General features: G+C 43.6%; 1 protein-coding gene across 1 annotated transcript in view; it reads right to left on the reverse strand.

Annotated features, from left to right (window-relative positions):
• Nucleotides 1-14,442, reverse strand: part of LOC112556266 (inactive tyrosine-protein kinase transmembrane receptor ROR1-like) — a 232,331-nt gene that overhangs the window by 123,023 nt on the left and 94,866 nt on the right. Inside the window, exon 3 of the mRNA XM_025225105.1 lies at nt 5,021-5,078. Within this exon, the coding sequence (XP_025080890.1) occupies nt 5,021-5,078 (58 nt within the window). The remainder of the gene's footprint in view (nt 1-5,020; nt 5,079-14,442) is intronic.

Raw genomic sequence — 14,442 nt, forward strand, 5'->3', positions numbered from 1 at the left:
CACCCGCCACTCCCCACCCGAAACGTGGGCAAACTGTAACAGCCCGGGGGCCGCTTGACTGGTCAGATGAAGATGGCAAGAGTCTGCGAAAACACGCTTCCGCTGCGGTGCCACCTCCAGATGCGCGCAGACCTGCAGCTCGTGGCGCCCTCTGCTGCTGACCTTCTCAGCTCCATGGCGGCGCTTGCTTTCAGTTGGGCTGTTTAAAGGTTAATTCGTTCCTGAACACGCCGCCTGACGGCTCGTCTGTTCCAGCCCCTCTTCCTTCCCCGCACCGCATCCCCATCCCCACCTTTTACAATCACATCCCTCGTGGGGAGGAGTAGGGGGGACAGGGAGGGGACAGGGCGGGACGGGAGGGTGCGATCATACACCGAGTTACATCGCTTGATTGGAGGATGCACACGGATGTGGTGAGAGAATATCGTGGCGCCACCAGCTCGTCTTTGACGCAGAACGGAAGGCGGAGTCGATGGCTACAAGACTTATTTTCAGCTTCAGCAGCAAGAAATACGAGAAATATCCGAGAAAGATTGAAAGCTCATGCATTTTTTTTTCTCATCTACAGGAAAGGTGAACGCGATTAATAAACAGAAAAAAAAAAAGATTTTCGAGACCTGCGACCTGAAAGTAAAAGTAACTGCCCTTGAAGAAAATACGATTTTTTTCTCACATTTTCTTTCCTTCCTCTTCTCTCACTCCCATACCCCACCTCCCACCCATCTGACTGGCTTGCCCTCGTATAGCATCGGGCGGAAGGGTTGGGATCAAATGCACACGTGAACCCTCCTCCAGTGCAGTGAGGTGTGTATACAGATCGGTACACTGCAAGTAAATTGTACTAATTAAGTTTCTATATGGATGCAAGATGCGCGGTTTCCTGAAACGAGCAAACTGAACCTGTGTGTATATGTGTATGTGTGTGTGCGTGCGTACAGACTAACACGCCAGAATATCACTTTACGATGTAAAAGTTGCATGAAGGAAAGAGTTCTCGCATTTGGTACAAGATGTCTGGGATGTGTTTAGTTGCAGGCTCCTGCGTTTGACTACTTCTCTGAACTTGTCTTCCCCTGCACCCAGTCAGACTACTCCGCTCTTTGTCTTCTGTCCCCAGTCACCGGAGTTTTAGTTACTCTACTATACTTCCATACCCGCCACCTACGCTACAGTTGTCTTTTAATACTTATCTGATTGGTTGTTTTCTTCCTCTCTCCTTTGTCTGCTGTCCATGATTCCATCTTGTCAAAACGCTCAGAGCATGTCCTTAATGAGAGTGATCATGCGCTCTACCAATAACATGTTTATTATTAGTAAGAATTAAGGGAAGGGTCAGGGTAGGTCCTGGGGTAGTGGTAGGATAAGGGATAAAAAGGGTGGAGCAAGACCTAGGTGAAGAGTCAGGACAGGTCAAGTTCGTAAAAATTAGACGGTTTGGAGGCAGAGAGAGATAGAGGAACGAAGCACACGATAGCTAGCAGAAGTCTGGCCGCCAGGTGCCGCTGACACAATATGAAAGGTGAGCCCGATGTCTTCCAGACCTCTGACACAAAAGTAGATCGAGCTGTCCATTCTTTTGGACCTGCCGTCCATCTCACTCCCAACTCCTAATCCTCCCAGTTCGACCTGCTCCCAGACAACTGGTGGCCATTTGTAGAACTGTACCTGGAAGAGATGAGAACAGTGCAGGTAGGGCGGACAGCAATGATGAAGATACGAAAAACACAGCGATGACTTGCAGTCCCGCTTCTGTCGGTCGATGGAACAAAAACTGATTCTTGTCTGCTGGCTGGATTAAAAGAAAAATCCCAAGACTGCTGCCAGAAAGATGAGCTGGCAGGAGAAAGGTGGGAGCCATTCATGAGGACAACGCGGAAGGGATTAAGTCTCGGAGAATATCGCGATGGAAAGGTTGCATGGCGAGAACGCGGATACATTTGTTTTCTCATCGGTGGCATCGCGGGCGGAAGTAGAGAGCATTCTGGACTTGACCCTCTGGACCGAAGTACAACGTGTCCTGATGAGCACCACGTCAGTCTTGGGAGCGACAGGTGTGTGGGGTCAAAGGTCAAGTTCTGCACTTCCTTGCCGCTGAGAATCGTGAACGGGTGGAAACAACGCAGTCGTTGTACGGTTAACCAGATGGGTGACGCGTTGTTCAAACACTGTAACTCCTGGCACGTGCTCATTGCTACAGAACTCATTTAGCCATCAGGTCTAGTACTACAGCCACACCTGTCATCCAACGTAACCAAACAATAATAACATTAACAAAATGCAAGGACAGCCCTAACAGACCGAAGCAAAAAGTGTCAAATAAATAATAGTCAAACTCGCATCTAATAGCCAACTTCTAGTTCAGTTAAAAATGATGCATGGTTTGCAATGTTTGTCCGTACGGGCTGCATATTATGCCTAAAAGTGATGACCTGTAGTGGGTTTCCCCTACAATAAAGGCACCAATACATAATTAGATATGCGACATACAAACAGCAAAATAACCGAGTCGAAGTTTAGGGTCCGCGGGGAGATGGGATCAGAAGGACGGTGCAGGGATCCGTTCAAGTCCTGTACTCATTGAAGTCTATTCTCTCGGCGCTCCTCTAGCCGCCTTCAGTGGCGCCATCTGTTTTTATTTTCGTTAACAACCGTCGAGAACTCTTCTTGGAATATTACTAGTTATTTCTCTTCTATTCTTCGTCAGTACTGATGTTTATTCTCTCGTCCCTCATATTCTGTCCATGTCTCAATTTGTTTTAAGCGCTAGAGCATGCTCCTTGCGAGTGTGAGTATGCGCTATACAAATCTTTCATTTATTATTATTAATAATATTATTTTTAATCTTTTCCCCTTCTGTGCTGCGTAACATTTTAAAGAAAGACACCTTAAAATGGCTTTTAAAAATAAAATAAACTTTTTTTCGAAGAATGTTTCAAACAAGTGAAGAAAAGGAACAAGAGGGATTTTGGCTTATAACCGAGAGATATCCTAAAGAATAACCATGGACACTTAGAAAATCGACCGTGGATCAGAGAGGTGCGGTCACTCTTAAAAATAATAAAAATAAAATAAACTGAGCGAAGAAAATCAAAATGTTGAAGATCGAAATAGGCGAGATAGCTAGGTAGTGTCGAACCCAGTGTCCATGAACAAGACTTGCTTCGAAGCCTGAGCAGGTTTCTAAACTTAATCTAGTGCAGGAACTGAATCAGTTATGTCTGGAAACCAAGAAATGTCCACTCAAAAAAAAAAAAAAAACCAAACCAACGGAACTTCGGCAGGTCTGGTGCCCACCCCCCAGGACTGCTGCTACCATCCCCCGCCCTAGGGAAACGCGTCGACCCTGGCACGTCTGCCGCATGTGAACAGCTCCAGCTAATCCTTGGTCACCTGCCTTATCGTGGCTGGTGGAGAATTGGTCGAGATTTACACGCAAACCATCTTTAAAGTTGCCTGAAGCTCCGCCTACTGGATGCTTGCGAAGTTGGCTGTGAAGAGGGAGATGGGGAGGTGGTGGAGGTGGGGAAGTTAGAGACCCTCCCCCAACCGGCGATTAAGTCCGCTTCTGAGCTACGGATGCTTCACGGTTGCCTAGCAGCAGAAGAAGCCGCTCACGTCAATCGTGTTCACGACAACGCCAGAACTTGCGTCCCTTTGACAGCGGGTCAACACAGGTGGTTTGTTTACGGCATTGGGAACCTGGCGGAAAACAGAAAACGACTGTGTGAAGGGACAGATCCTGTTTTTTTAATGCAGCAGAGCCAGGGGAGAGCAGGAGATACCGATGGTTGATGCAAGGGGAGGTTAGAAACACACAAGCCACTATTGTATTTCGCCCCTCGCTCCTTTCCCCGCTGCTGTCTGATGTTACAAAGATAATTCCAATGATGAATTGATTCATCATCGTGTCGTCCATTATGTTTACTAACCGCGAGGAGCCAGGTGAAGGAAGGACTTTGATTCACGCCAGCGTGACGGAAAACCAGAACAAGAAGGATTTTTTAAGATATCATGGTTTTGGATGCTCACAGGTCATGGTAGGGATCAACAAGGGAAATGTAGAGACTCAGGCTCGGTAAAATTGCAAATAATGTTTTCTTCAGCTTTGTTGTGTGCATGTATGGTGCAAGCAACGCGCACATCCAGATGCACATGCCGTGTTATTAAAGAGAGTATTTATGACCCGCAACTGCACGGCACGAAGGCTCGCAGAACAAGTAATGAAGCTCTGCAGCTCAAGGGAAGAAACTCCAAACTTGTCCGCCGAACAGGGAGCAGTGAATGGTCTGGTATTATCTCCCCTAGATAGGGTTGGGCTAACCCCGAAGGCAGCGTATTCATCCAGACTTTTCATGTCCCTGATAATTTCTGATTTTACTTTACATGATTTTACATAAATATTATAAAATAAGTATTGCTTAAAATGCTGTTTCCGTCATTTTTCTCTGTGTATGTTTGTGTTATTAAACAGTTTTAAGACACAACTTACATAAATGAATTCAAAAAATATCTTGCTTTAATAAAAAAAAAAAAAAAAAAACTGATATTTTTAGTATGGGTAAATGCAATGCGATTTGTCCCTACTAGTTTCGAAAAAAATTATAAAATTAGTCAGTGCACACACTTCTGAAGCCTCGCCTCGCTAGAAAGCATTGATTAAAAAAAAATAATAAGGAAATAATTGGTAACAGCTTAATAATAATTTTTCGCAAAAGACCAGTTCCAACATTAAAATTTTGCCACAGATAAGTAAAGAATTTTATATACTCAGAAAGTTTAGAGAATTTTAGTAAAAAAGCTAATTTTAGAATATCAGACCTCTCGAAAAATTGCAACAGGTTTATAATGAGCGATCATAGTGGCTAGAAGAATCTTCCTTTACTCTCTCTCTCACACAATAATGACATATCAACCAGTTTTAGAAATAGAAAGGTTTCAAAGAGACCAGCCAAGGAAAAAAGAAAAACTACAAGTAAAAACGTTTACATTATCTGTTTATGAACAGAGTCATTGTACTTACTTTGATCCAAACGTTTCCTCTGAGTCTCCTCCCATTGAATCAAACGTCCGGCCGCCTGCTGCAAGGGGAAAAATCAAACGGAAATGTTAGAAAAAAAAAAAAATAGAAATAAGAATTGTGAATAGATGTGTATACACATGCTTGTGCGCACGCGTGTGTTTGTTTGTGTGTGTGTGTGTGTGCGGAGAGAAATGTCGCCATGACCCAGGAGTTTACTAGACACAGATGCTTGAGACGTCTGCCGATCATTTCTGACACAAATACAGTAACACATCAACCATCTTACAGCCTAACAGCCAGCCTCGGTATAGAACACGGCTCCCACGTGGAGAGATGTAGTCGTTCACATCAACACATCAGCTCTCAAAGTCCTACAAGGTGTGCATCATGTCAAAATAATTCGAAACATTAACCTCGCTACGGCTTGGGTGGAGACTTGCTACACGCTGAGAGGCTGGTTCTGATAACCGAGGCGACAGGGTGCCGACGACGAAATATCGTGGAAGAGATGATAGAGATGATGAAACAAGAGAAGAAAGGGGAGTAGTTGTGAATGCGTGTCTGTGGGCCTGTGACAGAGGCAGCAAGGAACAGTCAGTGAGTATACGAGTGAGAGAGATTGTATGCAAAGACAGGAATATGTATGGATATAATTTTCATATATTAATACCCCTTAAGCGTGACAGATGAATAAAGAATCTTCAGTGTGCGTCCTTGCGCGTATTTAAAGAGGGAGCTAGCAAGACTGAGTCTGTGAAAAAGAGAGAAAGACTGAAATAAATAAATAGAAAGAAAAAAAAAACACACACACACATGGAATAGGATACCAAGTGCCAGAAAGGATTACAGACAGCAATATTCCGAAGGACGCCTCCAGACTGACAATGCAGTAAATTGAGTGTCATGATCCACATGCAGACAAATGTTGAACCAAATTAGTTGTGGAGTTTTTCATGCATGCACTCCCGATACTCAGCACGATTGCTACCCCTCTACCATTCCACCCCCACAACCGAGATAACTTCTCTCCCCGTTCCTTCAACAATGAACAAGCTCCTGTGCGCATGAAATTCCCATGAAGCAGCCATTAAGCCGTACTTCTCTTGACACTTACTCCTTGGCGTGGCCACCATGATGGATTGCAGGAGACGGCAGAGCAGAATCTTAAGCCGTTCTGAGGTGACCATGCTGTCGTAAAGCATTCATTTTTTTGTGTTCTCTGCCTTTCCATCCTCCACCCATCTCCTGTTCGTATGGGATACGCAGGAAAGCCAAACACTCCCAGGTGGTCTCACCCTGCACTGCCACGACGCACGCATGAATTCTTGGGGCGGGATGAGGGATGTGGGGAGGTGGGGAAAAAGGAAGGTATGGGGGAGGTAACTAGTTCTGATACGGCCCAGAACACGTAGAAATCTGAAAGACTGGCTACATGAAGCGTGGCGAGAAAATTCATGAGCACCTTTTTACTTGACTGATTATACGACATGCACAGGTGAGCCATTGTGTGGCGATGGTCCGTAAACGGAAAACATCTGAACCACAGGTTAATGCTGGAAAGACAGTTTAGCTTTAAGCATCTACACAACGGAAACAATTATCAGGTGTGTGTGGTGTGTGAAAGACTTTCAACAAAGCAAGTGTCACCCCCCGCCAGACACTCACGCGCTTATATTTACACGGAGATGCGCGCGTGCAAGTAGAGATTACGGAATACAGGTAAAACCGCAACGACAGAGTGAACCTGAGTGAGAGAATGAGTACAGAAATGGGTTGGGGTGCTGTGACAAGAACTCACGACCATAAAATTCTGCACCACAAACTGCAATGTCGCTTAGCCCTGACAAAGTCACATTTTCAACAAGGGTCACATGCAATGAACTTGATGCCGAGCGTGAGAATATTGCACCATGCAGCAGTAAATATCCTTATTCATAACCGTGCAGCATTACAACGACACTTTTCGTGGAAATGTTTGCTTCTGAAAGAAGATCAGGACGAACAAAAAAAAACGCAAGAAAAAGGAAAAAGATTATTTGGCTTCGGATGAGGAAAGGGACGAGTAATACAAGAGGAAAATAGAAGAAACAGATGCAGACGAAGACAAAGATAAAAAAGTAGAAGAAAGAGAATATAAAGAAGATGAAGGACGCCTGTTGTATGCTGTGTATCAGCTGTGCGACGCTTTCCGCCATTTTGTGGCAGGACCAGTCGCCCAGATCCGTTCCCAGCAAACAGATTGCGTTTTCCCCAGCGAACTACTCCTCATGGTGGGGGGTGAGTAGTCTGTCTTACGGCGGGACAAGCAAGCTCCCAAGATGGCCATAAAACTGTGGGAAACCTTGCAATTTCTTGCCAAAAAGTTTTTCCTATTATTTATAGGCGAAAGAAATGTCTCATGCTCTGGCAGCGCACGAGAAAGGTGGGAGTGCGGTGTATGGGGGAAAGGGATATGGATACCGTACGTACCGTCGTTCGACCTTAACGAGAAATATTCTGAAGTTAATCGTGTTCCTCAGCAACGTTTTCTCCCCTTCCCCAATCTTTGTAACACAAAAGTGTAGAGGTGGTTGGAACAATACTTGTGAACAACCAGATGGGATGGAGGTAAGGACAGATGTGATGTCATTATGTGGACTCGCATCATGATGGTGAGAAACGGACTTATTTTCCCGCATTAGTAATACGAAACAACGCTCTGTAAATATCTGCATGCATATGAACATGCTATGTCTTTTTGTATGTTTTGTAAAAATTACAAGAGTAATAACCACCCCCTGTAATATCGTCCAACGGCCTAAGCAACAATTTGTTTGTTCTTTCTCTCTTTAAATCTATATCTTTATCTTATTTTAAAGTAATATAGATGTGATCTGATAGACAACTTTATAATACACCAAAGTTCCAAGGTTGATGAATTGTCTATATTGCAAAGTGTGCCTTGTGAAGATTTAGGTGTCAGGGGTTTGCTTATGCTACTCATAATTTTTTCTGGTTAAGTAGCAAATCTTCAAATGTCACATTAAAAATAATTCAGAGGCAATAGAATGCCAAAAAATCCTAAGTAGGTTCTAAAAAAATATCACACACTGAACACAGACGTGAATTATTTTACTGTTTCGACTGACCCGCAAACTATTCTGTATCATGCATTATGTGTGAGTACGCGATAACTCCTGACGGAGTAATTAATGACAAGATAAGCGGTTGCTTCCCTTGCCCTGCAAGCTATCTGCGAGATGTCCACCAAACAGCAAGTTTTCAAGAGCCTCCTCCATCTCCGTCGACGAGTACAACAGAAAAATCACCAGCAGCACGTCGTTGCACGCAGAGCCTTGTACCCGGCTACGAAATAGCTCTGCGGCCTTGGTATTATTTTTCAAAGATCGGGTGTGGTCTTGGCGTCCCACACCCGATGGTCATGCCGTCTGCAGGGCGATGCTAAACGTGCGAATATTTACATCCGCACGAGCACACGCAATGCATGTTGAAGACACAGACAGAAGAACAATAACAGATTCTATGTATGGACAAGGTGGGTGACAACAGAGATGTTGCAGATTTAATCAGACACCGGAACAAGCAGCAGAGGTCGAGTACACAACGGATAAACAACATGGGTATTCCTGAGCGAGAGAGAGGGAGGGAGCGAGAAAAAGACTATTTTTAAAAAGGCAATGAAGTGAGAACCACAAACCAACTTCAACCAGATTCGTTTTACAACCACTCCCAGACATGACACGCTCGCGTTAGGGGAAATGAGGTCGCGCTGACACGCAACAGAATTTGGAAACGTGTTTTCTGACATGCGCAAGGAAACAGAGAAGGAGAGCAGGAGAGAGACTTTGGCGGAAAATGGAAGATAGAAAGAAGGCGAAAAATAAGAGAGGAAAGGAAGTGAGAGAACAAGAAGGAAGATGTGGATGAGGGTTAAGAAAAAGGCAACAAGTGTGGCAGTGGTTTCTTGCAAGATGACGATGTACCACAATGTAATAACTCCACATCAACACCATCCACACCCACCCAACAAGCAGTCCACATAAAACTGGATCCATGCAAAAATTTCACAAACACATCAGAAAACGAGACGCTATAATTAATTACACCTTTTTCCTTAAAAATAAATGCCAAGACATTTACAAGTGTCGGAAAAACACTGCCCTGTTGTATCCACGTTTTCATCGCACGTTCACACAAACAAGTTTTTTCCCAGGAGAGGGTCGAGGTCGTGCCGAGTGCAGGAGCATTTTAATATCATAACTCTTATCTCCCCTTCTCACATCGCTAAACACGACACGATCAACCCCTTCATCACACACAGAGTATGAGGAAAAATATACTTTTTTGTTTAAAGTTGTTTTTTCGTTGCCCGTTTTCTCCCAAGTTCTCGTTTTTTAGTCCTAAAAACTTAATCAGCACGCGCTAAACCCATTCTCGGTCAGCGATTGGCTTTTAAATGTGACCTACATGTCTTCGCTCCGCTAGAGCATCTGCTCGCAACGGGAAGTAAGAGCGGGAGGGGGAGATAATGAGGAGGTGGATGGAGGAGAGAGAGACTGAAAACTGCCTTCAGTACCTTTAAAAACAAAAACAGAAGCAGCAGGGTGAAGGAGGCAGGCAAACGGTTGTTGGTGTCACACTGCCCCTGTAGTTAGTTGGCATAATGCATAAACCACCTGCTGGAGAACGCCAGCGCCATCATGTGCCGAGGAGATCATCCGGGGCACTGCGCGGGGAGGAAAATAGCTTTTAGCAGCGGTTTGCCCTCGGAGGCTGCTACAGAAGCTCTTCAGTCAACGCAAAGGAAAGCACGTTTGTATGTCTACACAGAGCCTCCTTGTCGTAACCGCTGCTGCTCATCTGCTGCTGGTGGTGGTGGTGGAGCGGGGGAAAGAGGAAAGGTGTGTCATTGCTGCTGAGACCATCCTCAGAGCTACACTTTCCATCTCAAAGAGCTAAACTTATTATTGGGCATGGGTTGTTTCTCTCTATACGGATGTTCCACCAGCCAGACCTGCAGGACTGCTGTGGCTGTGTCCAGAACCATTTGTCCCCCTACCAAGGAACTGTTACCAGAAAGTCTCTAATGATGATGATGAGGAAGTTCATTGAAGCTCAGTAACCAGTTCAGGATGACATACATTTGTTATTGTCTATAACTATTTTCGCCACTTCTGTTGATGTAACCACAAATATTAGTAAAGCTTTTTTCGACATTTTTTTCTATACATGTCAACATTTCTCATTTAAGTTACAAGGGTTGCAAACTTGAATGCTGATACCACTGATCCTAATCAACCGACATTGAGAAAATTCTGCTAAGCGCAGCACTAGGTTATGAAGAAAAAAATATCATGCGCCGAGAGACCACCTAGGCTGCTATTTACCTGCAATATTTCCGGTGTATCCTTTGAGTTGTCTGACTTCATTTTGTGCCAGCGAAAGGCTCATTTTCTTCATAGTTAAACAAGTCCGACATCATATCTAGGGGTGAAAAGTGTCAGACAAAATCTCTCTCCCGCTGATATTGCTCGTGTCCGATATCTGAGAAAATATACATACTGCTGGCTCATTACATTTGTGGATGAGAAAAATATATAAATATAGAGAGAAAATGAAAGCTTATCCAAATGTTTGTGTCCCCAGCTTTGGGTAGCAGTAAATGTGGGTGGTAGGTAGTAAGATAAGCAAGGTAAGCAAGGTAAGTAAGGTATTGCGCTTATGGCTGACAGGTAATGAGTGTGGAAATGTCAACAAACGTTTGGCTGGAAACATTTCAAAAAACAAGCAAATTGCCGACTGCCTTAAAACTTGTCTCTGCCCTCCCTTCAAAACCCACACACTTCCACCCACATCCCACCCCGTCCAAGATGTTTTCGTGCTGGCAAGGATGATCTTCGTTTTGCCAACCTCTGTGTCTCTGCCTTTGCTTCACTCATTGTTTCTCACAAAATCTCAAAATGTTCTTTACTTCAAGTCTTTAAGTCAAGTATTGAAGGTTCCAGTCTCTTCTGATTTCAACAAGACACTGTATAATACAAATACAAACTGAAGACCTGGATGTCAGTGAGGTACAAGTAACGGCAGCAAACGGGTTTATTGTTGATTCAAACGACTGTATAACTAAAAACTTGGACATTCTACAGATCATCCGTGTTCGGTCCACCATTACCTACAAGGTATACCCTTAGTGCCAATGACTACCTACAAGATACCAAGACCTGTCATGCTCTTCGTGCATAATGGGTTTGATCTTGGTGCAGGACATGCCTGAGCAACATTTGATGTGAGATGATGGCTCGTTCCTTGTCACAGTTGATGTTTGTTTCCCTCACAGGACAGCACCACCCTTGTCATTAATTCCATTTTGTTCGTTAGGGATCAAAAGGTCACAATGTTGTTCCACCAAAATGTTGTCTTCATTCCTTCCTTCATGTCGTGGTAATCATCAGAGAAGGGATGCCGCCTTAATAGCATCGAAGAACAAGTTTAAAAGTTGCCTCCCGAACCTTTCATTGGAGTTCATTCTCGTACGAAATGATAATATAAAACAACTATATCTTCAAGTTTTTCTTGAGGAACCTCCAGGAAGAACTGTTTTACACTTATATGACTTGCGGCGCACGATTTGGTTGCCTAGCAACAACCTTATTTATTTAAATATTTAGTTCGTGTAATCCTCTGGAGCTAACCACAGCTGTTGAGACCATTATGAAAATTTGCACCAGCGTTTTCTAGAGGTTTTCCGGTGTGTCTTTGCCTCATAAAATCTTTTACAGAAAGTAGGGAAAAAAAGAACACAGAAAGAAAAAAGTGAAATAATTTTGAGATGCACACAGACGATAAGCAATTAAAAGGCAGGTTGAGCAACAAAGTGCAGGAATGCGGCAAAATAAATCGTGGGGCTGGGGTGGCTAACAACCGAGCACGACGAGTGGTTACTAAGTTCATGAAAAAAGTAATGTGGGAAAGAAGGAAGAAATGGAAGAGAGAAACGAAACAATTTAAAAAAAAACCCTCGAAAAATATAAAAGATATTTAAACGGAGGAAGCTTGAAATTTCTGCTTTATCCACTTAGAAAAAGAGGATAATTATAAAGTTTTCTAATTATATAGATATTAGTTGAGTTGGTATTTATCTTATTACTTTCAGTTGAACAATAAAACCAACGGCATTGAAACGCAGGGATGTTAATTCAACAAACAAACAAACAAACAAACAAACAAACAAACAAACAAACAAACAAACATAAAAACAACCAACTCTCTCTCTCTCTCCTCTCCCACCCCATCTGTAGTTCTGTCTACATGTTAGTCTACGTACACGAGCTAACAGCACACGTCCACTACCTTCCCTCCTTCCCAAGACAAACAAACAGCCGACAGTGCAGCTCATCCATTTCTCACTGCCGCGAGAGTTTCGCCTTTGTTCAAGGTCTTCATCCCCAAGACAGCCTTCCTTGTCTCGTAAACTAAACTGGAATTAACAAATAAACTCGGAAAGCTCCCACCTCTCGCATGTTGTAAATGGCATCAAAGCATTCCTTCTGCACGACCCACTCTCTCCATCCTGGCTGCACGTTCTCCTGTGCACGTGCATCTATCGCAGTGGCTAACATGTTTACGTCTGCGTGCGCCTGACGAGAACTCACTCCCTAAATGACCTTTTTTTTTAAAGACTGACGATAGTGTGGAAGTTTGGCCAGGGATGTCAAGAGAGCAGAAAGATGAGGAGGAGCAGCTTCCGAGTTTACACGCGACATCTACATCACCAATCATCCTAGCAAACAGGTTGAACCATAAACACAGACAAACCTGCAAACCGCTGAGTATGTGGACAACGAAGCATGCTGAGGAAGAAAGGTGGAAGAAGATATAAAGGAAATTGGAAGATAATTGGGAGATAGTTTAGTTTATGTCTGGAACCTACAACACTAATCGAAAGGCACAACAAACAGCTCGAGGGCTGTGTTTCTCGGATAAGGCTTTCTGACAGGACTTGAGCAGTTAACTCAAGACGAAACACGTGTTGTATTGCAGTTGACTACAACCCATCCTTGGATGTCGACCGAACTCTGTCAACTCAAATTCATCCTGAAAATGTAATCACCTAGCACTCGTTTAACTCAAACATTAGAGAGGCTACGTGATGGCATCATGTCCTTTCTTCACCAAGACATGTTGTCGAGGTCCCCGACCATCTGAACATTCAGGATGGGTGTGTCCTCGTCCGTCAAAATTGTCTCAGAAGCCATCCACCATGAGATCAGGAGAACAGTCAAAAGTTGTTCTATGGTACAACCAGGTATGCTCATTATTTTTATATAAAATTCTTGTATTTTTGAAACAAAATCGTCTCTATATGAAACTATAGAAGATAATTCATTGTCTTCTCTACACCTGGAGCGTGACGAGTGCTGACAGAAATGCCGCACATGTTGCCAGCGAGTCTTTTTGATGCCTGCCTTGAAAAAAATATTTAAAATTCCGCCTGCAGCATGGAAGAGAGTATCGGAGAAAATAAATGTGCCTGACCGAGGAACTAATTATTCACTGACCAGCTTGTATGTGTGTCTGGGGGGAGCGAGGGCAACAAAGGTGTCTGTGAAGAAGTGAAAGACCGGGTGTCTTCTTTAAGGGGAAGGGGCTGAGATGGTTGAGGAGGTTGAAGAGAAATGATATCAGGAGGCACGATGAAGGGCACTGCCATCAGCTGAGGGAAGGGAAGTAGTTCGTCTGGATAACAATCAGAGTTGTCTGCTCACGTCTTGCCAGACTTGCTTGCTGTTGCCATCACATGCCATCAGTAAGACCTCTGCGTGCACGACAGTAGATCATCATAGACGTCAGACGAGAGAAAGAAGACAGAGAGATAGGTAGATAAACACATTGAAAGACAAAATATGTCGACAAGAAGGAGAGACAGTAAAAATTAGAAACATACATAAATAATATTTACACACAGTTAAATAAGTAGTCACAAATGTAGGTAGATAAAGATAAGTTGGAGAAGACAGACTATTCGCAGCAACTCTGTGATAAATGACAGCGCTCATCGTGCGGTCAATCACAGTTATCTCCCTTTCCCCCCAGCATCACCACGGACGTTTAACTCTAAACTGCCTGGAGAGGAATTTTTCCCGTGTTAACTTCTAGAACGAGACCAAAGCACATACTCACTTCCGGTATAACTATCAATGAAGAACAGACAGACAATGCGAGCTTTAGTGTTAACTGAGGTACAAAATCTTAAACTTTATGTCGGTTGTGTTTTCAGTTTATTGGCCGTGAGAGTTCCAGGCCTTTGGCCAAGAAAGTAAGTAATAATGTTATTACTAATTTATTGTTGATTTAAACACTTTTATTCAGGTTACAAATATTAAGCTGTTAAAGGGTTTACCGTGACCTGTCAGCCTTCAACT

Source organism: Pomacea canaliculata, linkage group LG2 (assembly GCF_003073045.1).
Source record: "Pomacea canaliculata isolate SZHN2017 linkage group LG2, ASM307304v1, whole genome shotgun sequence".
NCBI classification, from domain to species: domain Eukaryota; kingdom Metazoa; phylum Mollusca; class Gastropoda; order Architaenioglossa; family Ampullariidae; genus Pomacea; species Pomacea canaliculata.